This window comes from Dermacentor albipictus, chromosome 9 (assembly GCF_038994185.2).
Source record: "Dermacentor albipictus isolate Rhodes 1998 colony chromosome 9, USDA_Dalb.pri_finalv2, whole genome shotgun sequence".
NCBI lineage: Eukaryota > Metazoa > Arthropoda > Arachnida > Ixodida > Ixodidae > Dermacentor > Dermacentor albipictus.
In genome coordinates, this window is record NC_091829.1 from 20,187,338 (window position 1) to 20,212,154 (window position 24,817).

The following is a 24,817-nucleotide window of genomic DNA, read 5'->3' on the forward strand; positions in this document are numbered from 1 at the left end:
GAGATTCGCGGTTCAAACTAAACGATGCTGCAGCAATAAAACCAGGGTTGCTCTTACTAGGCAGCACTAAGGCAGCATTGCCGGGTTGCTGGCATGAACGCTGCATGGTGACAAGTCTGCAAGTATGCAACGCAAACTGCTGAAAGCCACACTCAGCCACAGAGATGTCTATTGATGATGCAAACGCAATGTACTTCTTCTTTAATTACGGCCACGATAGCGCTGATTGCCGCACAACGGGCAACAAAAACTATACACAGAGCTATAGCTTGCAGTGATGGCTACGGAAGGGAAGCTTCGAGAAGTTGAGCGTAGGAGCTGCAGCTATGGCTGCAGTCGCGCTACGTTAACGCATAGACGCATCATTAGTACTTGAATTATTGCCGCCGCTACTCGCGCCGCGTGGAGTGTCAACGCTGCGAAACATCTAAGTCGTGCTTTCTGAACCCCTCTTGATAGTGAAGCATGTCGAAAGAATAGAACGAAGTGCTCCAACATTCACCGTCATGAGAAAACGACACGTAATAGCACTAGAGAACTGCTTTCGTCCCTACAATGCTTATTGATTCTGCTTTTCGCGAACACGGTCTCTCGTCCGCGAATACCAAAACGAATCAAATCGTGGGATTCAACATCCCGAAGAGAACATAGGCTATGATATAAGTCTAGTGGAGGACTCCGGTTTAATTACAACCACCTAGGGGTCCGTCAAGTGGATGCAAATTTAGCATACGGAAGTTGTCGCATTCCGTCCCCATCGAAACGCCGGGACCCTCCAGTAGCCGAGCACCGCAGCCGCTGCCTCACAGCGGCGGATAACGCTGCATCTCGAACGCCACCATTTTTGCATCTTTGATTGGCCGAGCTGATTTAGGCCGACTGACAGTTTGCCTCATAAGAACATATCCCAAGTAGCGCTGTGGCCTTGCTAACAACCTCGCCGAAACATTACGGTCGTGTTTTGGCAGTTGAAAAACGCCCGCGCAGACAATCGATGCCGACGGACGTACATAGTAAGTAAGGTGGCGCCATCCCGCTGCAGCTCAGCGAACCGTCGACTAGATCGATCGAAGGCGGGCTTCGACGCGGATCTTACGAGTTCACTTAGCACGAACGCAAATGTATTGCTTGTGTCACGAGCCGTTTACGATGATCTTACTGGTCACTGCCGTTCCAAGCGACGATTTACAGCCGTACGCCTGCAGAATCTACGATTAGCATTGCCCAACAACACCATTCCCTGCAAATGACGCTCGAGGTAGGCGAGGCCGGGTCGATCAAATGTAGCTAGTGTGTACACACTAGCTACATTGCTAGTGTGTACACAGCTACATTGCTAGTGTACACACAGCTACGTAGTGTGTAGTGTGTACATAGTACACACGCCCTCTTTCGCGTGTACTATGACATCGAGATGCCTACATTTATTATTTGTTTCGCTCGGCGAGGCAGGCAAGGAAAACGGGACTGACCGAGAGGAGGGTCAACGAGAGACAACAACTGAAAATTTCGAGATTGTCCTTACACGAGTTATTACACTTTCTAACGGAAAGAAACGTCCGGTTGTGTTTGCGTGACAGTCGGAGCGGGAAGCAACCGTTTCCTAGCTGCGACCATTACTCACGCGAAGCACGACTGCCACGTGCGGCCGGCCGTCCTCTCGAACCACGCGATGCGGAAGCGAATTAATTTTTTACGCAGTGGCGTCGGCGCGGCAAATCGATGCGCCCCAAGCTACACGAGCGAGGATCGTCGAACTTGCACGGAAATGAACATTCACGAAGCGAAGCTTCCGAACTGGACCCGGACATCCCTTATCCCGTGGACGAGCGGGAGGTCGCTACTGACAACCATGCGTATAGCTTCGCTCGCTGACCGTGGGTGGTGCAGCAGTGCAACTGACGCACATGTGGCGTTATAGCGGTGGAAATGGTCGAGCTGGTCGAGCTGGTTTTCTTCGTCTTCTATTCTTTTCCTTTTTTTTTTAACATGACGCAATCGATGACGAATCGATGACGTAAGATGAAGGACGAAAGAGAGACGAAAAGCGTGAACGTGCTCAGAGTCAAGGGCCCGCTGAAGAAGGAGATAGAGTAACAAAGCTTTGTTTGAACGGTTTCCTGTCCGAGCCGGGTCGCTATCGGAGTGGCTATCCGAATGCGGTCGAGTCCAGTAAAGCATATCGGCGAATCAGTTGATAAGCTTTATGCCTGCCACCGGCCGTTGCACATTGTGTCGAGTGTGGGTCGGGCGGTGCAGCAATTGTGTACAGCTGAAGCACTTCGTTCACATCCTCGTGGCAGAACCATCCAGCCGTCCCGTGTTGTTTGGCACGGAGGTAGAGATGATAGAACGATATGGGAATGTGGCGGAATGACAGTGTTCCTCAATAACCATGGAGCGTCTCGTGGTGCTTTCCACACGCCTGACACGCCGGTTTGATTCGCCGCTTCCAAATACGGTATTTCATGTGGGCGTACGGTGTGTCTGTGCCTAACACAAGGGAAACACAAACCAACTGGCCCAACAGCTCACTATTCTACACAGGAACGAACAGCGGTCTCACCCCTGTGCGGGCACCCGATAACGGCGGCCCTCAGCGCGATCCTCCTCTTCCACGAGGTTGGCTGGAAGCGAACGAAGCGCGCCACAAACGGCTGGTTCAGGTAGTGACGTCGCTCCGTGTCGCGGTCCATGTTGCCCCCGAACACCTGCAAAGGGAGGCGCACGGTAGGCCGTGCTCGTGAACAAGCCGCGCGGGGGAGGGGCGGGTGAAGGCGTTACTACAACATTAGAGACCTTTAGCGTGTCCGGTATCCGGACAAGCGCGGGAGGTTTTCCGGTTTAGCGGGGGCGTCAAGGTGAGCGGCCCGATCGGTGGCGCCAGCTGGTGGCGCAAAGCTCAACCACACAAACACAGAGCTAATTACTGTATTCTGCTTAGCTGCTGGCGTAAATTATCGACAGTGGCGTAATCGTGTTCACAATTACGCCGCTGCCAAAAATTTGCACGAGTGGCGAAGCAGGATATGGTGAGTTACTGCAGTTTTAGCTATGCGTTTGTCTGGTTGAGCTCTACAACACCAGGCGGCTACACCGCTCACGTTTACGCCCCGACCATCCGGTAATCCGCCCAAACCGCTCCCGTTTACCGGAATAGCGTACAAGCTAAACGTCTCTACTGCTACACAGCACAGAGTCGTGGCAGAAGAAGAGAAGGCGGACCGGCCTTGGGATCCAGGTGGTTGTCGTCCTTGTAGTGGTGCCAATGGAGGCTGTCGTTGGAGTAGGAGAGCAGGTACGCCGTGGTCCAGTGCTTGCGCCGGGCATCGCCGCGGCCCCTGGTGGCCACACCGGTCACTCGGGTCGCTGGCCCCAGGTCCACCTTGAATCGAGGATCAAGAGTAGCGGATCGTCAGCAGCGATATTAAATTTAATCAAATTCCTACGCTTTACGTGTCAAAACAACGATATGATCAGGCACGCCATTGTGTGTTTGTGTGTGTGTGGGGGGGGGGGGGGTTGACTCCGGATTAATTGCATTTCCCCCCCCCCCCTTTGTAACGAGGCGGTATCGAACCCGCCAACTCTAGCTTGGCAACGCAACGCCGTAGCCACTATAGCTGCTGCGGCACGTGATCAGCGGTATCACCTGTTCTCCAAGGTGCATTGTCCCACGCCAACAGACACGAATTGATGCATTTAGCGAGATGAGATTTACAGGAGATGCAACTGTTAAAAGAGACGGCTTATCGTATTCTGACGATTACTTAGGAATGTGAATGGAAACATCGCTTCCTCGTGCGTGGTACTAAGCGGTTCCAGAGTTTTAGCAACTGTCGTGTGGAAACGCCTCGCTTCAAAGCAATGAGCAATGACACGCAATGACACGCAATGGCTGGGAATATGAATAAGCAGTTACATTTCACATTGGTCACTCCTGTAGGTGATGCACCTTGCGTAAGTGTCGCGTGTGCGGTGTATGTCAGAGTCACCTCTTTCATATATTGTCACCTTAGAACACCTCTCCCCCTTTCCTCCCTTCCAAGTGTGCGAACCTTGGATTTTTAGTGATTGCCTGTAATGAGCCGGGTACAGAAACGGGTCTGTAACCCAACCGGGTACAGAAATATACTATTCTTCATTTACAAATCCGATTACTTGTTTTACACATCAGTCATTAAAGGTGCCACATAAGCTCTAGGAATAGCCTGTAGCCTACTGTGCTTACATCTCTAAGCGTTGAGTTCTGGCGTGGTTGGTACGACATAACCTTGAAGTGTTCAGAGCAGATACTTCAAAAAATTACACGCGGAATCTCCTCTGGGATTTTTAAATGATGCGTAAGCATTTGCTATGCTAATCACCTGCCTGTTTCGTCAACACATGCTGCTGTGCTAGGTATAATTGCGAGAAACACCGCGCAACAATCGTGAAATGAAGAAGCGCGGTTGCAACACCGAAATGTTCACTGAGACCCGCATGAGACGACGTTGATGAGGCGAGTAGCAATGTTCACTCATGTTATATGATGGTGCGTTTGGATGATGGTGCTGCTTCGTGGAAGATGAATACTGGCCGATGCGTGCTGTAGTATACGTGACGTGATGAACATTGTCACGTTTGGTAGACCTCGTCGTGGTCGACGACACTGCCTCCTCTCGATGCGAACCATTATCAACCGTGGTCAACCGTACTCCGGCGGTGGCTGCGTATGGCGCGGGCCCTATCATGAAAGCGATCTGCGATGGGGACACAGTGCGCCGAATGCAGATAGCTTCCTGTGCGCTGTGTTCTCGCCACTTAATCATCATCATCATCATTATCATCATCAGTCTGGTTACGCCCACTGCAGGGCAAAGGCTTCTCCCATACTTCTCCAACTACCCCGGTCATGTACTAATTGTGCCCATGTTGTCCCTGCAAATTTCTTAATCTCATCCGCCCACCCAACTTTCTGCCGTCCCCTGCTACGCTTCCCTTCCCTTGTAATCCAGTCCGTAACCCTTAATGACCATCGGTTATCTTCCCTCCTCATTACATGTCCGGCCCATGCCCATTTCTTTTTCTTGATTTCAACTAAGATGTCATAAACTCGCGTTTGTTCCCTCACCCAATCTGCTCTTTTCTTATCTCTTAACGTTACAGCTACCATTCTTCTTTCCATAGCTCGTTGCGTCGGCCTCAATTTAAGTAGAACCCTTTTCGTAAGCCTCCAGGTTTCTGCCCCGTACGTGAGTACTGGTAAGACACAGCTGTTATACACTTTTCTCTTGAGGAATAATGGCAACCTGCTGTTCATGATCTCGCCGCTTCGTTCGCATTGAAGCGATAAGCAGCACGAAGGTCAGCTCACTCGCTGCTGCGGGCCCCATCTTGAAAGCGATCTCGTCTTACGTGACAGACAGACGCACGGACGGGTTTTCTCATTGCGTCGGCATAGAAATGCTTGCGCATTTAAAACAACGGACAGCAGAGGAGAAGAGCGCTTTGGTCTGCTCTGCCGCCCACTGTTTTCGAAGTTACTGCGCAACACGCTAAAAAAATTACACTTGTTCTTTTCATTCGCGGTTCCGAAGCAGCACTCGTACCAGAAAACACAAATCTTAACCGTCGTCGTCATTATCATAACTGTCGAAAATAAAATTTGTAGGACAAAAACACGAACGCATTGCTCTTGCCCTCGGAGTTTCACCCTCTGCAGTGCCGTGTATCGCACTATTTTCTCAGTGGCAATGCTACACTAACTAGCCTGCATCATATTATCGACGCCTGCTTTGCAAATACGTGTCCTGGAACGCGTGTGATCAGAGCTAGGAATTTAAGAAAGACTGGACTGAAAAGCCAGACATGCCTGAAAAAACCACGACCGTTGGGTGACGGACAAGTTTGCAAAGACGCTGCTGCAGTTCTTGCACGACGCCGAATTCGAAGCTGTTGTTGAACTTTCTTGTATTACTTACGCCTTGCGGGAAAGCCTTCCGAAAAAGAAAAATATGGCCTGCACTTCCACAACATCCAAAGTTATCAGCATCATCGACGACGACGACCACCACCACCACCACCACCACCACCACCACCACAACAACAACAACAACAACAACAACAACAACAACAACAACAACAACAACAACAACAACAACAACAACAACAACAACAACAACAACAACAACAACAACAGTGACAACATCAAGCGGCGTACCTGAAGCTACTGTACAGAAACTAGGGAACAATAACAGCAGCAGCAACAGTAACAACATCAAGCGGCGTACCTGAAGCCACTGGTTGCCGTTGTTCCTGAGTGCGCACCAACCACCCCTGGCGAAGAGCTGCGCTTCGTCCGGGCTGCACGATCCCTGTTGCGGGTGCCAGGGACGCCAGCTGGACGCCGTCAGTCGAGCCACGGGCGGAACCGAGATGACCTCGTTGCACTCTGGGCGCGACACGTACGGAGAGAGCGAAGTCGGCAACACGTGTTGGGGAAAAAAAAGGCCCCCTTCACACCAGCCTTATGCAAACATTTCCAGAACGGATCATTCGTGACACGGTTCCATACTGTTAAATGAACTTCATACTCGGGGATTCAATTTATAAAGAACCGGGAATAGTACACAACGTTGTGGCGAGAGAATGATGATTTTCATGTGCGCGACAACTTTACTCATCACATGTGTTCGTTATGAAAACTACACAAAGGTATACTATATTAACGCTACAGCGAAAAGGGCCCCCGTGTCGCAAGAAATCCGGCGTCGGCGTCAGGTACCGGCGCCGGGAGTCTCATGAGCGAAACTCCGAAACGCGCATACCAAACAACGCAGGCCATCCGCGTGGCGCAGTGGCGTTGCTAAACCAATTGAAGTTCTCAAAGTAATATACGCCAGACAAAACGTAAAGCACGGCTTACACGCAACCTACAGACGTGATTGCGCCGGACTGTAATTTCAATATACGAGAAAAAACACAATTCTGTTACGCGGAAACTCGGACACAAACCCATTTTCCAGCGTCTCTACCATTCATAAAGCGGCGCGCCCAGCTCGGTTGATTGCAATCCCATCCAGATGGCGCTCGCTGCCGCGCATCCACGGCAGGAGAGCGCGGAGGCGAAGGAGGAGAGAAAAAGAAAGAACCTGAAAGCTCACCTTAGCGTTTAGCGCTCGGCGCCAGCGTTTCCAGGAAAACGTTACGGTTACATAAGCTGCAGTTGCCGGGGAGCGTAAGAAGCAGTCAGGGATCTTTGAATGCTACCGCGTTCCGCTCTTAAAGGCGAAGATTAAGCGTCCTCCATTTTTTTAGCCTTCTTCGTCAATTATTCTTCTGAACATGTCGCGTAAGACGTCACGAAGTTCGTTACGTGTGTAGCTATGGCAGTATGCTTTCCACCCTAAGGCGGTGGCCTATGTGTACACGCACCCTGGCATCCGAGTGGTTCGAAGCGCAGGCTGGGCCGGCCGTGCCAGCGCAGCACGTGCAGTCGAAGGAAGCGGGCGTGCACCGGAGGATCAAGGTAGCTGAGCTTCAGGCTGTGTGAGTCGGTGTTGCCCAGAAACGCCTGCACGGAGGAATGAAAGAGGACCGTCACGGTAGTAGAGGTGGAAGTTTGGCACAATCCGCGAGTTCTAAAACTAAAAAAAAGAGAGAAACTTAGCACGACAGCCATTGCTATAAAGCAAAGAAACAGAAATAGCCAGAAGACTGGAATAGAGAATGATCAGACGAGGAGAGAGAATTGTAATAGACTGGCTAGCGGTGTGCCAGTTGATTCGAAGTCATCTTGAAGAGCAGCGCGACAGAGCAAGGTACGGAAGAAGGAAAGGCAGGGACGAAAAGACGTTGAGCTGCCTGAAGTTACAACTGATTTTTTGAGCATTTGCTTTTGTTTCTACGCTCCCCAATACGTGCTCAAACCGACCAGCCTAACCCACCGTACTATTAGTTTTTTTTTTTTCTACGACGAGTTCTGCCACTTTTCCAGTTCAGCACTGTAAGCCGTTACTTTCTTTTTATTGCGCCTCGTTTTGCTGCGCTGCTCTGAAAAATGGCTTGAGAGGACCTGGTCCGGGATCAAGCTCCAGGGTCACGCGGATGGCATTACGACAAACGCAGAGGTAAGGCCATCACATGGACTCTATAGTTGCTCAACACACTACAGCGACTAAGACTGTTGTTTAAGACCAGGCCGACCTTAGGAGATGAGTAGGAAAGAGACCTCCCCTCACAGGGAAAGTTTCAGCGTGTCAAATGTGGCCTCTGGACCACGGTCTAAGAGAAGCCTCCAGCAGGACTTCCTCCTTTACTGAAGACGCACTATTTACAGGGCTATCGTGTAAGCCCGCACTTTTTTGCTTTATCTAAATGCAACAAAAAGCTGCCTCGCCTTTTTGTTCCCGTGGGCGTCGAGGCAGTGCTTCCAGTGGTAGGCGTCCATGCTGTAGGACACGGCGAACGACGATACCCACTCACGACCGTCGCCGCGACCCTGGGTCAGCAGGCCCGTGATCTGCAATGGCGCACATGAGGTCGTAGCCCAGAAACGCGCTCGCTCGACGAAACTTGTCTGCCGCAGGAGTAACAACCTCTGTCGAAAATATGAAGTCCACAGCACGTCGCATTGGAGATAACTTGGGAAAATGCGTTTGTGTTTGCCGTAAAGCGCACGCGTGGGCGAACTGGTGTGTTTTTGGAGAGGGGACAGCGCAAATGAACACAGGACGAAAAAAAAAAAGGGGGGGGCGACACCACAACGCTGCCGTGTAGCTTTTCCTCATCCAGTTTTTCATGATTTCTTTGTTTTGACGCTGCCCCCGCCCTCCCTTTACAAGGTCCCTCATACATTACAAAGTTCAGTAGAGAAATAGAGAAGATAAATCTGGATGACCACTGCATTCAGTTTAATGTAACGCTACCACAAGTACCCTCTTAAGAAGTCGCCCCCCACCGAACCCCACACAAAACAAATAGGAAAAAAACAACTTAGTAACATTACAGCTACGCCACCTCATGAAATATAGAGAAGAGCAACTACGGAGCAGCATCTTAGGGAAATAGAAGTGCTGTTTAGAAAATTAAAAGCGGAAAACTGAATTGATACCGGAAAGACAGAGCGACTGCTGGCTCACACATACCTGAACACAATGCGCCAGAACTTATCCTTTCTTTATTGTCTATACACAACTAGAATGCCAAAACTGACCCCACCACCACCGACACCAAAGGAGGACGCTCAGGTGGCCGCACAAAACTAATGCGCCAAAGATGACAAGGCTGCCTCTGTGAAGTATAGGTCGTGCGATACAATTGACTTGACTGACCCATTTTTATCTACGGTTAGGTTATATACTGGCCTCTGCGAAGAGACCCAGTATTAAACGAGTTAGTAGTTTGCGCCATGTAGCTCCACATTTTGTTCCTTTATGTTCGTTCTTTAGCTCTTCCGTCAGTGTAATGTCAAGCGCAGTACTATCATGAACAGATGTCAGCCAAACGCGTCCTATATTAGCAATTACCAGCAAAGTATGTGTGTTCGAGTCATATTGAAGGAGCAGCTGGGTGTTCGTTGTACTGTAGATTCACGAAAGAGGAATGAGCAATCACACTGGCAGCAACGAAGGGCTCGATAACCATTTGAGCAGGAAGAAAAGCACAACGGACAGGACGTGAAGAACGCGTACTTACCAGACAACGAGAGCTTTATCTGTCCGGTCCTCCCGTCCAGCCCACAGCGCAGTTCTTCCCGCACAAGTCCCGAACCGACCAGCCCAAATACGCGCGATTCTCACAATTCGCTTGACTACCAGGGATAACAGCTTTGTCTGTATTCCCAAGTTCGCAGGAAGATGGAGGCTTGGAGTGACTTGAGAGTGGCGCAGAACAAGGAATATCGCTGAAGACAACGTTTCGACGAAGGGACTCGCCTTCGTCACGGAAAGTATGTCACCTAAGAAGACAAGTACTTTTTGTTGGAACGTTGGCAGCAGCCCGAGACATCTTTCGTTCGATTGCTGTTGATAACTGGTACCGCAGTTAGGCTCGCAAACGAACTATATATGCCGCGACTTCCGGTTTGCGGCGGCGCCATGTTGGGGAACCTATAGGCCTATGCGCGCGCCCGTTCATAAGGTTCCCCAAGATGGCGGAAGGTAGCGGAAGCAGACGACAGCAGCGGATGTGACGTCACGCGCGTACTATGTATATCACCACCAATACGCGTGAGCACGCCTTAGAACGAGAAAAGAGAGTGACCGCGTCACCTTCGCGTCGGCGCCCAGGTCCACCTGTATCCACTCGGTGTCGGCATCCTTAGCGGGACACCAGGCTCCGCGCGAGGCCAGCTCCAGCACGCGGGCGTAACGCAGCTGGCATTCGGGCTGGCGCGTAGAGCTGGCGCTGAGCTGCCACTCCTGGAGGCGGCCCGCCAGCAGTCCCAGCGGACCCGGCTGCCGGCAGTGGTCGTCGGACCCGCGGCTCGGGTGATGATGGACCACAGGAATGGACGACGAGGACGACGACGACGACGACGACGATGCATTCGCACCCAACCACCGGGGCTCTGCGTTCGTATACGGTCGAAATACCACGCATTGATGCAACGGCGACAAGACAAACATACACTAAAAAAAAAGCATTACACCCTTAAGGGTGTTTTCTTGTCACACCGTAACACCCTTACCGTCAAGGCCTTAAAAGAATTCATAGAGGATTACAGCGGAAATCTGACGAGACGTGTGATGACAAAAGAGGTAGTTGAAAACCATGTAATCATTCTGACAGCCTCGGGCGAACAGAAATATCCGACAAGATAATTTCGCAGGGAGAGATGGGAAACTCTCCTGTCGGATATTTATATGCGCCAAAGGCTGTCAGAATGATTACATGGTTTTCAACTACGTCTCTTGTTATAGCACGTCTCGTTAGAGCTCCGCTGTCGTCCTCTATAATGTTTTGTAAGGCCCTAACGGTAAGGATGTTACAGTGCGTCAAGAAAACAACCTTAAGCGTGTAAAATGTTTAGAGTGTACCGTGATTCGTATGCACTGAACCGTTTCGTACGCGGTGGGCAAGAAAGGCATAGGCAAGAAAGGCAGCTTGTGCGTTATAGCGAAACTTCGTTATCACTATACAAGGCCGAGAAGTTTCTTGAGAGCTGTGTATCGTGAGTATTTGATTAGATGCGTGATTGTAAGTTTGCTCTGTGCGTATGCATCGACTGACGGTATATAAGTGCCTGTGTTCTGTGAATAAAACAGTTGCGAGTGGCGCCCTGTCCCGTTCTCTTCTATTGTGCGTGTCCGTTTATTTGGCGTCGTTATATTTTATATTGAACAGCTATCAGCTAGCCCAACAAGAAGTGCTTTTAAACGCTACCACGGGTAGACAAACCCTTTCTATCTGCCTCGCATTCACGACCAAAAGTGTAATGAGTCACACAAACAAACATAAATGTATTGCGTCATGTGATTCGAGGTAACATTAAGCGTAACATACTTTTAGCTCGCGAAATATCGCGTACTTGTTGGATGGAAGGCGTCGCAGTTACGAACCAGTTTAGCCTCGAACGAGTGGCGCGACACGGTCCTGTGACCAGCGGCCGATCCGCGCCACTCGCACTCGCGACCGAAACAAAGCGCGTCGCATACCGAAAACGCAAAGGTGAACGAATGGTACCTTATGCCACGCAACTTTAGTCCGAAAGTTGGTGTGGCAATGTACGAAGCAATTAGTCGGTCGATACGCTCGGCCTGTAATTGTGGGCTGAATAAATGTCTTATGCTACAACTAGTAGTACATACAAGGCGTCGCAGCTAAATAAAACATTTACGCAGATCCAACCCGCGTTTGAGAATCAATTCGAAGCGAAGATTCCCTGAAGTACTTGATTAAATGATATAAAAGTTCAGGAATGCATCGTAATTTGAAGCCCACGCTTCAATTACAGAGGGCGACGTGGCGTCGCGGCAACGCCCTCTCTCTTTCCGCAACCTCTGGCGCGCCAGTGCAGCAGCAGGTGTTTCCCTCTCACCCACTCTGCTCCGTCGAGGCGTGCTTGTGACGTGGCGTCGCGGTCAATGGAAATTTAGGTACCGTTTCCCTGCTACAGACGCCGGATTTTTCGCTGAACGAGTCATTCAATGCTTTCGCATCAGAAAAAGAATGAGGTATCAACAAGCGTTGTACAGTGCTCACGGAATGAAACGCGTCCATTTAGGGTTAAGTAATGCGCATACTTTCGTTTCCACCGGCTCGTGTCACATCAGTTCATGTCACATCGACGTAATTTCGGTGCGCACACTTACATCGGAGTCCTCGTCACCTTTGGTCACCAAATTCCTTGCGACATGACATGGTGCTCTCGCGTACTTTGCACGTATGCAGGGTTTTGCTAAATGCTCCGTGTCGCGCTTCATTCCGTGAGCACTGTACATACACGGACACAAGCACACAATAAGTGTTTTTACGGGAACCAGCACCGAAAGCCCAGTCCAGCACGGTCATCCATCCCACAGGAGTGGAAGAGCCCACACAAGTCTTTCCGTGTGCGCGTATTTTGCTTGCTTGGCTCTAGATGGCCCGAAAACGTCTCGGACATCACTGCGAGGCGCTGCTATTAGCCTAGTCCAGCAGGACGATAACACAAGCCTGCTGCTTCCAAGCACCGTTCACAGCCTCGCGCAAGCCCAGTACGCTCCCGGGCATCAATGATTCAAGACAGCGTGCCTTCGGGAGCCGCCGAAGGTCTCGTCGGCGCCGCGCTAGTAAATGCCACTCCACCCACGGCGTCGTCCCACAGGAGGCACCACTGTCTGTTGCTGCTTATTGCTGCTGACTTCAAAGCCTGCGTTTCGTGAGGGTGCCGGAAAGGGCGTCAACGAACAGCAGCGCGGGCGCGTAAAAAAAAAAAAAAAGAAACCCCGGCTCCCGATGTGGAAAATGGGAGATGGTGCGCGCCATCAAGCTTTAATGTCCAATTAGCCTCGCGCGCACCGAGCCAAGCCAAGCAGAGCCAAGCTCGTATAGCGTGCATGCGTCAGAAGCGCTCGCGTATTGCCGTTCCGGCCGTCTTCAGCCGCGAAGGAAGCTTGGGAGCCGCCGTTGTTCGTGATGGCATGCGGTCTCACTTCGCGCGTGTTATGGTTCCTGGACCATCTTTTCATTCTTGATATCTTCTTTCATTTCATGGCTCTTTCCCTGTCTTCCTGTTCTTGCGTGCTCTATAGTTTCTCGCATCTTCAAGCACGTGTTTGACACCAGGCGGCGCAGCAGCAGAGCAAGCCAAATGGGACTAGAACAAACACCGCATATATATATATATATATATATATATATATATATATATATATATATATATATATATATATATATATATATATATATATATATATATATATATATATATGTGCGCTACGCGAGTCCTCACGCAACCGTGACATAACGTGCATGCAGCCAGCTCTCCGAATAATTATCTGCGTGTATGATCAAAAACAAAACGGCTGCAACCGTCTAAGCTGAACATGCGCCAGCAAGCAAACATCTACGAAAAGAGACATGAAGTCGGAGGTGGTTGGAAGTTAAAAGTGGGCTTGCACGCAGCAGCGAAAGGCAGGTAATAAACGCGCCCGAGCGCCACCTCTTAACGTTCGTGTCTGGACATAAACGCGATGATGGAGGCCGCATGGGAAATACTAGAGCCATCTGAAAGAAGTTTCGCTCCTTTTGTGGTCATGAAGCAATCCTCACCCGCCAATCTCTTCCGACCCATGGACCCCCTCTAATAAAGGGCAGCCGGCCAATTCGGCGAGCCCACCAGTGAAACTGTGCATTTGAGGCGGCACTTAATAAATATTGTAGTATTGTCGTTTAACACGGCATATATAGCCACTTTCTTGTAACGTTTTCCCCATCTCAGTAGTTTACCTTCATTATCACCAGTCAAGCTGCCTATTTTTCAGACTTATTGCTACGAATTATCGCGCATCAGTGAACTTGCATACCTGGCCTCACGCATATATGTTTAAGAGCATTAATTTTCTAAATTGACAAAACCCAAGGCACTGCCCTCTCTTCAATGACAGCCCGGAGTGCTGCTACATCGCGATGCGCCTAAACATTTCGCGATGAATTAAATATAGATCGTGCGAAATGACGTTGCGAAACTTCACAACGATTTACGAGGAACGCCTTACAAGGGGAACTGTGTAATAATTTCGAACCCCTCGGTTTCTGCAACGCGCGGCTAAGTCAAAGTACAGGGGCGTGTTTGCATTCCACCTCCACAGGAATGCGGCTGCTGAGGTCGGGAATCGAGCCCGGAACCTTGTGCTCAGCAGTGCAACGCCATGCAACCAGTGAGTCGCCACGGCGGGTCATCATTATCATCGACTTAACTTGTCTCCACTGCAGGACAAAACCTTGTCCCGGTGATAACTAATAATCGCAGCCTTGCGTGAACTGATTCCTTGCTTGCAATTAACGTACGGAGCGTCACGTTACACGACGCCAGCATAAATTTCGCTCCGAGTCATGACGTCACAATAAAGCCGACGACGCCAGCCCTTCAAACTCGCGAAGTGTCATCCATCTAGGTGCGAGAAGCGTGCAGTATAGAGGTTCTAAAAGTTCGAAAACACGTCTCTTCGGTACTTGATAATATACACCTAGGCAACCCATGGTGACGTTAATGTAGACGAATAATGTACATTAATGCTACCTCGTGTTTTGCACGCGGGGCATACAATGCGCGCTAGAATACGGTATCCGCTGGCTCTCTTTTTGTCGTCCTTGCGAAAGGATACGGGCACAACACGCAGGCGCTCGGGGCGTCTAGCCATTACTGTGCATGACTCCACGCCGCCAGTCTTCAATTATTGCTCGCGGTTTATGATCTCCCCCAACCCACACGTGCTCTGTTTTTCCCGCACTGCACTTTAGGCAAAGCATAACGGCGCCTTTTTTTTCTTCCTTTCTTCTTTCTTGAGTTTCCCGAGCAGCCGTTGCCATGAACGCCACACGCAAAGCTCGTTTATTCACGACTGCAGAACGAGAACCGCGTGAGGATCACAGCGTTCGCTTTTTAAGAAAGAGCCGCGGCGCATTAACGTTTATGATGCGCTCGTATGGTTACAAGCGTTGTCGCTGTCGCGAGAAAGTTGCGTACCCATGTCGGACGGAGAACGAGGACGACCCTTTCGCGAAAATTTTTAAGTCCGCACGGCAGTTAGAGAGAAATGGGCGCCCGGCCGGAGAATTTCAGACACAGAAATGACTGAGCGAATAAAGCATTTCTTTTTCCTTTCTTTTTTTCCCTACCACTCCTAAGCCCGGCCGTTGAACAATGTAGTTATTGTGCTGGAAGCTACGCAACTGTAAGGAACGCGAACAAGCCTGATATGCTTACGGCTTGGTTACAAACTGCACTTTCATTCGTCGGTTATTGCCAACACTCTAATTGAAGTTGTGCGGAGGCACCTGTATAAATGTGCTGGCCGACAAGTAACAAGCTCGTTTTGCCGAGATGTGCATGATGCGTCGAAGTGACGTTGCTATAGCAACGACGAGGCGGGACAGGCGCGTAGCTCCTCTGGGAGAGCACTGGATAATGTCTCTAGGTGGAGCATTATGCTCTCGTATTAGTAATATTGAGGACTGTTGTAGACTCTAACACACACAGAGAGAGAGATGAAATGGAAGGAAGGACAGGAAGGTCAACCAGACGCACGTCCATCCTGGTACCCTAGCCAGTGGGAAAGGGGTATGCATCGCAAAGAAAATTCAACGTTTACTGGGACCGAGCATAAATCATTAGACGGCGTGCTTACCCGTGATTGTTATGCCCAGGGTTGCTAGCAAGATGGCCGCCGTAGCCGGTACCTTCCGCATGGCCCTGTTGTGAAGAGACAACGAAACAGTAAATTACACATCTTGCACTGAAATGAGTCCATCTCACTCTAGTAAAACCATGCAATCAGCGAAGGGGTATTGCTCATTTATCAACGACGATGATGACGAAACAACGTTTATTGAAAACGGCAAGTATCAGAGGAGTTTATCACCCCAGGAACCCTTGGGTTCTAGTGGCATCTTCGGCTTGCCTGACAACTACAAGTCGTTGTCAAAGACGAACTTGTAATGTTCCAGCCCGCTCTTATGTGGCGCATGTTCTCACTTCCAACAAAAAGAATAAGGGAATCGAGGACCTTGATCTCTATTTCACTAGTCCACCTGTCTATGTAGGTCGGTAGTCCTTTTACGGTTGTTCTCACCATATGATACCGTATTTATGAGCCGCAATGAGACCATACCGGTCAGCCAGGGTTCAAACACAGGCTGCCTCTAGGCACCGGGCGAAGACATGCCTGCTTCCTTTCTTAGTGTGCGACATGTTGAAAATGTTGGTGAAAAAAAAAAGGAAGTCATGAGCCGCTTCGGAACCTGCTAATATACGAAGACTTGTTTTTCATGGCTTTACGCGATCAGTGTTTAAGCCGATACAGACCTATCGGGCCGCTGAAGAGATAGGTCACGTGAATATCAATTTGCACAAAATTATGTTATATAAAAGAGCAGTATCCTGTAAAATAAATGAATAAATAAATACATAAATCTAAACAAACACACACGTTCTACACACGCGTTCTAGCGATACTTTCTAAACAGCGGCGTTCTCACGTAAACCACACCATCCTGGGTCATCCCGCGCATGAGCGAAGCCAGTCAAGCGGGTGAAATGAAGATGTTACCAGAGTTAGTTATGACAGTGCAATGAGCAGTCATCGTACGGTGATAAATGCAGCGGGTTCGCGGCTGCTCCGGCGGCAGCGGCGGCGGGCTGCAGAACGAGGGAGAGGGGGACCTTCGGGAGAACGAGCACTGTCCTTCTCACAACTTTTGACAGGTATATCAGATAGGCGAGGTCGAACTGGCGAGTCACAAAGTCGGCTATCTCTATCACCGTACGGGCATATACTATATAGCGATCCTCGGTCCCTCCGGTTCTAAGTAGCGAGTCGTTACAGCCGACTCCCGCGAGATGGCGCGCATAAAAGTTCGATCTATCACGCCTCGGCAGTCGTCGTGCGCGTCATTAAAAGCGTTTATCTAGCGGGGGAGGAGAAAGACAGGAACGGTACAAATGAATGCGACGCGCAATGGCGGACACCCCAAGCCGCCGCCGCGCCCTCTGCCGTCAGCCGCGCGAACTAGAAATAAAGAAGCAACGCAGAAGAACTACGCGCACCGGCGGGCAATTTATGGGGGCGTGATTAAATGCCCCGAAACGTCGGACGCCGCGCCATGAGGGCTAAGCCGTAAAAAAAAAAAAGAAAAAAAAGAAGGGGAGCAGTCGCCGGCCGAATGAGGATATCTCATTTCCACATTCGGGACAGGCGCAGTGTAAGGAGGCCGCTGTGTTTCTTTTGTCGCGAGCTTTCTCCTACGAAACCGTCTATAGGCTCGGCGTGCTTTCCTTCAGTTTTATCGCTTATGGTTCGATCGTTAGTCTCACCGCGGTCTCACCTCCGAGCGCGTATAGAACGTACGAAGGAATATACGACGGAATGCCGCGCGAGGTTTCTATAGCTTTTAGACGATCTCTGAATTGGAGACGTAACTGCCTGCGGCACGCCAGCGAATGCGCGCGCGAGAGAGATATACCGGAGATGTCCGGTCGTATACCGTATAAACTCGTTTTTTTTACGCATTCTCGGGTGACGTAACCTTAAACGAGGCTTGGAGGTCTTCTTTCGTTCTCTCTCTAAACGATTCCCGCGTTCCACGATTACTTTCGTCAGAGTTATACGGCGCGCGTCGGAAGTTAAAGTTTGCGCTTTCTCGTCTTCGAGATTGAAACTCGAAAGAGATTAAACTTGCGAGAATACTACGGCTACAAACTCTGCAAATGTCGCGTCTAACGCCATCAAACTGCAACGGTGGAGAGCTTAGTAAAAGCCATCGCGCACGTTGGAAGAAGTTTGGAAGCCAGGGTATATAGCCCCGAGGAAGCAGGCAATAAGCTAGAATCCAATTCTACGGACGGCACCACTGCATCTTTCGCAGCAATTTGAATTTCGTAACGTTGCCAAGCGCTCATTGTCTTGCCTTACTGCCGGCGTCCGTCTTTTTTTTTCACCGGATTATCACTGTTATCTCACGGCGCAAGTCACGCCTATAGACACGGTATGCGAAATTTATTGAGTGTTGCTGCTGATTCTATAGCGATATAGTCTTGTCTAATTCCTGGGCGTGCGGGACGCGAATGGCGTTGTGCTTTCAAGAAGGTGCACGAGCTATTACTCTAGAATTTACAGCGGTGCATGCATAGATAGCGGTCGTACTTGAACCGCGAGTTCAGATTCGAAGACCAGCAGCTGCTTTCGCCGCTGTCGTTGTCCTTTGAGTGCTGCTTGCTTTTCTGCGCACAAAGTCGCCCAGCAGAGAGGTAGATTATTAACTGACGCTCTCGGCAGCGTTTGATTCCTTACCGTTACTAGAACGTGACACTATCTTCGAGGTATCGAATGAAAACTCAGAAAACTCGTACAAAAATTTAAAGGCACATTAAGTGTGAACATCAAAATCAGTTTGGAGCGTTGAAATATTAGTTCAGTCCCGAACTTTTATTAATTTCTCGGACACGGGTCTAGAAAATGCGGAGAAAACGAAGCTCAAACTGTTTCTCCCATTTTTTTTTTTTTTGCGCCCAAATCTCGGCTTCCTATACGTCAGTGTGACGTCATAGCTTTCAATGTTTCCTCCTGTTTAGACCGTTTTGAAACAGGAAAAGATCTCGACAGTCGCTGGGTCGTGTCTTTGGTTCCTTAAGAATACAACGTAGTGGCTCCTTGCGAATAGACTTCTATGGAAGAGCAGACACCCTAAATTTAACCGTGACGTCACAGCAAGGCGTTGCGGGAAACCGAGGACGGCCGTCACCACATGCACCTCTCTTTCATTACAGCGGATAATAGTGGCAATTGTGTTAGTGCGCAAGAACAGTTAACTGATACACCTAAGCTTCACATTAATCTGAAGTAGGAAAGGTACAAAGCGTTGCAATCAAGGTCAAACACAGAAGGAACTGACGTCACTGGACACAACTGGTGCTAGTAGTGCATATGAGTGTGAGCGAGTTTATAGCCTCCAAAAATATTGGCGACTGAGTGTCAGCATCCACTCATTCTGCCGACCAAGGGTGCTAATTAACAACAATTGTTCGTCCATGTCGTCAGTGCTCTATGTTTACTCCTCTTATTATCACTGATGAGCCCTAATATAGCAACAAAGGTACAAAATATTCCTCTGCAGTGACACTTTAATGACAACCCGACGCTGGGGAGCCGTTCCGGCTCCAGCGTCAGGGTTCAGATAGCGAAAGACGCAACCCATTCACGCTTAGCTCCTACATGCTCGCCGAGCTTTGAGGAAGAAGCTGGAGAAGCGAGTTAATTGGGGAATCGTGGGGGGCTCTCGCACGGGTAACAGCCGCGCGAACACGGTAGTTGTGCGACGTATACAGCAAGGAGATCGGGCGGGTCACGGGAGAGTCGCAGGCGGTACGTACGGAGAACATCGCGGCAAGGGGCAATCTTTACGGCCGGTAATAAATACGGGAGACGCCGCGAAAGGGAGATCTGTGAGAAAAACGGAAAGGTCCGGCGAATTCCTCCTGACGCGGCATAGAAAGCCTCCCTCCCACGCCGCCTCTATATACTAACGCCTCCTCTAACTTCTATACGATCCCGAAATGTCGTCGTTTCGTACATGCCTCGAGAGGAAGCGAAGAACGGCCGCTGGCAGATGGCGCTGCCCTATGTAGGAGAGATCGTGGTGGCCATAGTATAGCGGCGTCCGAGCGGCCCCTCTGGTTATCTCTCGACCCCCGAAAGCCACAAAGCTGCGCACGACGCCACCGCGCAAGACGAATTGTGCGGCGGAGCCTAGCGGCAAGCGAGTGAAGCCGTACGTTTCGCGCCAAAAGCCATTTGCCCTCGCCTCGGACAGAAGGGACGCTGGGAGGACATTAACCCGCAGGATTTGGCCTGCGCGGACTCGCCGCCGCATTGACCGGACTGCACTAACTAACCAGCAGGCCGCGCGAAGCGTAATGACCAGCCGGCACGGCCGTTATCTCTCTGCTTGCATGGTGCATATACCGGTTGGCGTAAATCACTCCGAACGCTATTACTAAGTGCGTTTGCCTCTGGCATCATCCTGGAAACCAGAGGCACAAAGTGCATCTGGTTGCTCTGGAACAGAGAACTCGCATTTTCGTTCTGTTTTTTTTTCTGCCGCGCCAGCAAAGAGAGACAGTTTCTCCTGAATACATTTACCTGAGGCTGGAGTCGGCAAGATAATTAGCAGACGTCGATTAGCTCAGTACGTAGGCGTTTCCAACTACCCACTGCCCGTACGACCGTTTTATCTCCACGGCAAGTACTCAGTCTTCCGAGCTAGCTTACCGGAGTGTGCAACATCAAAAAGATTCAGTGCTGCTTTCAAGTGCGTGACTGGTTTGGCATCGATGGTTTTCGAAAGGCACAGGTGTTTGGAGACATGCAAGGTGACCAAGGAAGTCGCCGTCGGCCGCCTTTAGCGTTTGCAGCTCCTGCCGAGGCAAATGCATTTGGCAGGTCCATACGCAGTTCATTAATTCTCAACGTCACAACTCCGGCACCGTCGACCTAACAAGATTAAAACGAGGCGCTCCAGTTTCTTCTTGCGACAGCAGAGTCATTCGCGTGGGGGTCCAGCAACCGATTTTAGTCGTTTTTTAAAAATTCTACCTACTCCTCAAAGCGCACCGCAGGCTATCTGGAGAAACGAACTCCCGACGTTGCTGGGCCAACGCTTGGCTGTCAATTTCCGAGCATTTCCGATTGCATATTATTGTACCAGGACAGGCTGGGCCTTCTCGTCAAACTTTCTTTCTTTCTTTCTTTCTCTCTTTCTTTCTTTCTTTCTTTCTTTGCACATGCGCGACAGTTGCTTTCCACAAAGCAAATCCCCACACCAGCTGCCATGCCCATATGCACGTGAGACGATGGCACGTCATTCTGCAGGAGCAACCACGTGGCAACCTAATTGCAAAGGTCCGTCATGGGAATTCGCTTTTCTTTTGTTTGTTTCAATGAAGATAGTTTAAAACGTACTGACTTGGATCTCATACAGCCTCCCCCACCTCCCCGTGCAGCGCACGAAGACTCTCGCGCCCCCTATACCGGCCGACCGAGTACCATCTCTCGAAGTCATCCATCTTTGAAAAGCGAGGTAACCCTCGGCGGGAGAGTGCGAATCCGGTCCCGTAGGCCGATCGGGCCCCCCCGACACAGATGGCCGATAGCAATTTGGGAAGAGAATGCAGAGGCGTGGGCCGGACGCCACGCCGGCAACGGCCAGAAAGTATACCAAACGAGCAGCGGAGACGGCGAAAGGTGGGAAAAGTTTGTAGCTGATTTCTTCGCCGCTTTCGAAACCGCGAAACAGGGGCGGCTCCAACTACTCATACTCTCACCTGCGGCCACCACGCGAGGTGGGGGCGAAAGCCGCGGCGCCATCTTCCTGTGCGGAGAAAAAAGCAGAAGAAAGAAAAACAAAAAGAAAAGCCTGCGGTATGTCCATCCTTGTAAACATCGTTCCCAAGCGCATGCTCCGTGACCGGAACAACTCGCGCGTGTGTGTGTGCTCAGGCCAAGACAAACAACGACCGCCCGTTCGCAAAAGTGGCCCAATGCGCTCCAAACCTTGCCACCACCGCCACCCCTCGATTAAAACGAAACGAGCAGACGACGGGTAGGCGAAGAAGCAGCAGACGATAGCGGACAAGCAGCAACCGCCCCAGCGTCATCCCCCTCCCTTCCCTGCCGCTTCAGCGACGCCGCGATAGCGGAGTGGGCGCCATCTTGAAAGAAAGCTCAGCCATTTGAGAGGCTTCTAAGAGACGTAGGCGACGATAGGATCTCGGGCCACTAACGAGCCTCCGCTTTTAGCAGGGGTCTTATTATCTCTCTGCCGCTAGCTTGCGTCCGAGGCTCGCGCGAGTGAAGTGGACAGGTTCGGGCAGACGACGCGGCACGGTAAAAGCGAGGGGTGGGGTGGCATGAAATCATCGATGGTTGCTTCCCCTGTAAAACACTGCCTACGCAAATAATCGCCCCGTCGTTACGGAGAACCCGCGAGCGCTTCTTTCGGCCCGCACTCCTCACAGGCGTCTGTGTGTATTCTGCGCGCTTAATAGCCGATCAAAAATGGCGGCTGTTCGTGGCGCCACGTTAGGGCTATTTGTTTTAGGAGGTGGCGCCGACAGCGTCGCGCCTGTTTCCGGCGCTGCAGACGTGGACTTCGGAATGAAAATTAGTCGCGTCACACGGAACGCAATTAAACGTGAAATGAGACCATTAGCGCGACGTGTTTGCGGTTGTAATTAATGATCCCGTACATTATACTTCACGGACCCTATAGGATCCGGTGGAGCTAAATGGGAGCCACGTGGAATTTCTGAAGTGTGGGGAGAGCTTACTTCATTGCGCTAATGTCGTCGAAATGATTGCGCGTGGATGGCGCTTTCCCGTATATGGAGTTCCTGTCGTGTCAAATGCTGTTTTGAGCGATGTGTTACTTGAACGGCCCTAATAAGGTGCAATTTGTCATCGTTGGGCTAATAGCAAGGAAGTACTCTAAGTGACCCAGAAGAGACCCTTTTAGGCGGTGAATGAGCGTAAAAGCGACAGAGCGCTTCGATAGACAAGTTTCTTCTTCCGAACTCTCTTTCACGGGAGCACCTCTCCGCCTTTAATGGTTGAATGCTAGCAGCTCTGCGAAGTTTGAGGGAGCTGTCCATATTCAAAAACTAGAATTCGATTGCATGTTTAGTTCTTGTGATTAATCACTCCTTTTCGTGAATTTAATCATGACGTACGTGATATTACAGTTCGCGGTGCCATTGAGCGTAATGTTGAAGGAAGCACATTCGGAAAGCTCCTAGTTCAAGGTTTGGCAATTGATGGGAGGAGGTAATATAATTTCGTGAGCTGCTTCGTTTATCAACCATCGAGTATTGACACTTCACACTTACTTCAATCACTGTGTCTGGCAGTGTTTTTTGGTATAATCAGAATTATACAAGCCACGGAAGTCACAGAAAGGGAAGGCCGAGGTTCGAATCCCTCCACCGGAGGCGCTTCATTTTTTCTTCTTTTTATGTGAATGCAAATCTACCTGTCTAGAACCCGACCAGCGACTGACCGACAGAACGACCGACGGACCAAGGCGAAATCACGGAGTGGTCTGCAAAGAGAGCTTCGCTTTGAAGCTGCGGTGCTGCTTCCCTGCCTTAGCCTGGCTCCTCGCATGAAAAAAAAAAGTGTTCACGCAAACGCTGAACGTTCATACTTCGCGAAAAGGTGAACCTCATGGCACGAACTCGCAGAGGAAGCAGCAATCCATTTACTTTTCTAACGTGCTTCGGTTGCGAGCGCCAGCTGATATTGCATTAGTAGACTCCTTTCATTTTAAACGATACTCCGAAACTTCCGATGCCGGCTGCTCAGGAACCATAAAGAACAAAGCCACCTGCACACAGATTACTTGCACTTGTTCGCCGGACTAGCAAAAAAACAAAGAAAAATTAAATAAAGGCAACAGTGCCCAAAGCGTATGCAGAGGGCGCCACTTTGCACGGGGAGCACATAACGAAGCGACGCCGTCCCTCTGGCGGAGAATGACTGAACTAACAAAAAAAGACTCGTAGAGAAACAAGCGAAGCTGCTCGACGGAACACGAAAACCGAATTACGCTGCCGCAGCCCAGTCGACCCGTGCATGCGTGTCGCAAGTTTATATAGATATACGCACGCTCAGACACCGAGCTCGGGCTTCCCCGACTGTAACGCGGCGAGGCCGAGCCTTTCGGATTCCCGGCGCGGTGGTGCGTTGCCTGCGCCGCCGAGTGAATATTACATGAACTAAGCCGAGAGCTGAAACCGGGATCGCGCGCGCTGTCCCAAGGCTCGAGTATGATTTTATGGCCTCAATTTCTCGCGCGCGGCACGGTGTGGAGAACACTTCGCCTTAATTCGCCGTACCTTGGAGTCTGAATAAAAGTCACGGCGCGGCATATTGCGCAAACGGAAACTTATACTCTCTTTCTTTTGAATTTATTGTTACTTTAATTGTTTCGCTATCGGAGAAAGAAATGAGGGGATTCAAGAACGTACGAATGGCGAGTCGATTGGCGGAATGCCGAAGGTGCTCCGCAAGCTAATGCCAAAGGTGCACTGCATCGCGAAGCAACTTAGACAAATGCATATCGATTATGTGCTGAAGTTAATAACGAAGGGAATTCGTGCTTAGTTCGCCAGATTATGGGGATATGGATCTACTGAAACTTAATCTGTGAAGGCGTAAGACGACTCTTAATAGTACGTTTTGAGCGAAAAACCTATGTAAACGATGGGTATATAAGCACTTTCACGGTAACTTTTACAAAGGTGCATCGAAGTTCGCAGCCTCGTTGCTTGTGACGTTTTAGTTCATTCACGACACTTCTATCACACTAAAGCTTACAGGGTCAAATTTTACGTGGCAGCGCCGCCAGACGTAGTACAGGGAAGCTGACATGCGATCTTTTGCAAGGACTGCACTAAGCAGAATATATCAGTATCCTCGTTTCCTACGCTTTGATATTTTTTATGCTAGGCTTATCTTTTCTACGCAATCACATCGGTTCCATAAGCGTAGGTCGCTGTAACCCCGTCTGTGAAAACTCACAAAAAGATGATGAAGTCTTGCAAGCCGGTTTCCCCGATTGTCATTGCACTACGATGCGG

General features: G+C 50.2%; 2 protein-coding genes across 5 annotated transcripts in view; one reads left to right on the plus strand and one right to left on the minus strand.

Annotated features, from left to right (window-relative positions):
- The window catches only part of LOC135917325 (acetylcholinesterase-1-like), a 121,627-nt gene that overhangs the window by 22,297 nt on the left and 74,513 nt on the right, over positions 1-24,817 (plus strand). The window lies entirely within an intron of this gene.
- LOC135917327 (lactadherin-like) overlaps positions 1-24,817 on the minus strand; it is a 127,349-nt gene that overhangs the window by 22,248 nt on the left and 80,284 nt on the right. For all 4 annotated transcript variants that reach the window (XM_065450913.2, XM_065450915.1, XM_065450912.1 and 1 more), the window contains exons 3-9: positions 15,816-15,880; positions 10,254-10,552; positions 8,381-8,503; positions 7,417-7,555; positions 6,273-6,433; positions 3,230-3,385; positions 2,567-2,711 (exon numbers count right to left, since the gene is read on the minus strand). In XM_065450913.2, coding sequence (XP_065306985.1) covers positions 2,567-2,711; positions 3,230-3,385; positions 6,273-6,433; positions 7,417-7,555; positions 8,381-8,503; positions 10,254-10,552; positions 15,816-15,876 — 1,084 coding nt within the window. In that variant the 5' untranslated portion in view covers positions 15,877-15,880. The remainder of the gene's footprint in view (positions 1-2,566; positions 2,712-3,229; positions 3,386-6,272; positions 6,434-7,416; positions 7,556-8,380; positions 8,504-10,253; positions 10,553-15,815; positions 15,881-24,817) is intronic.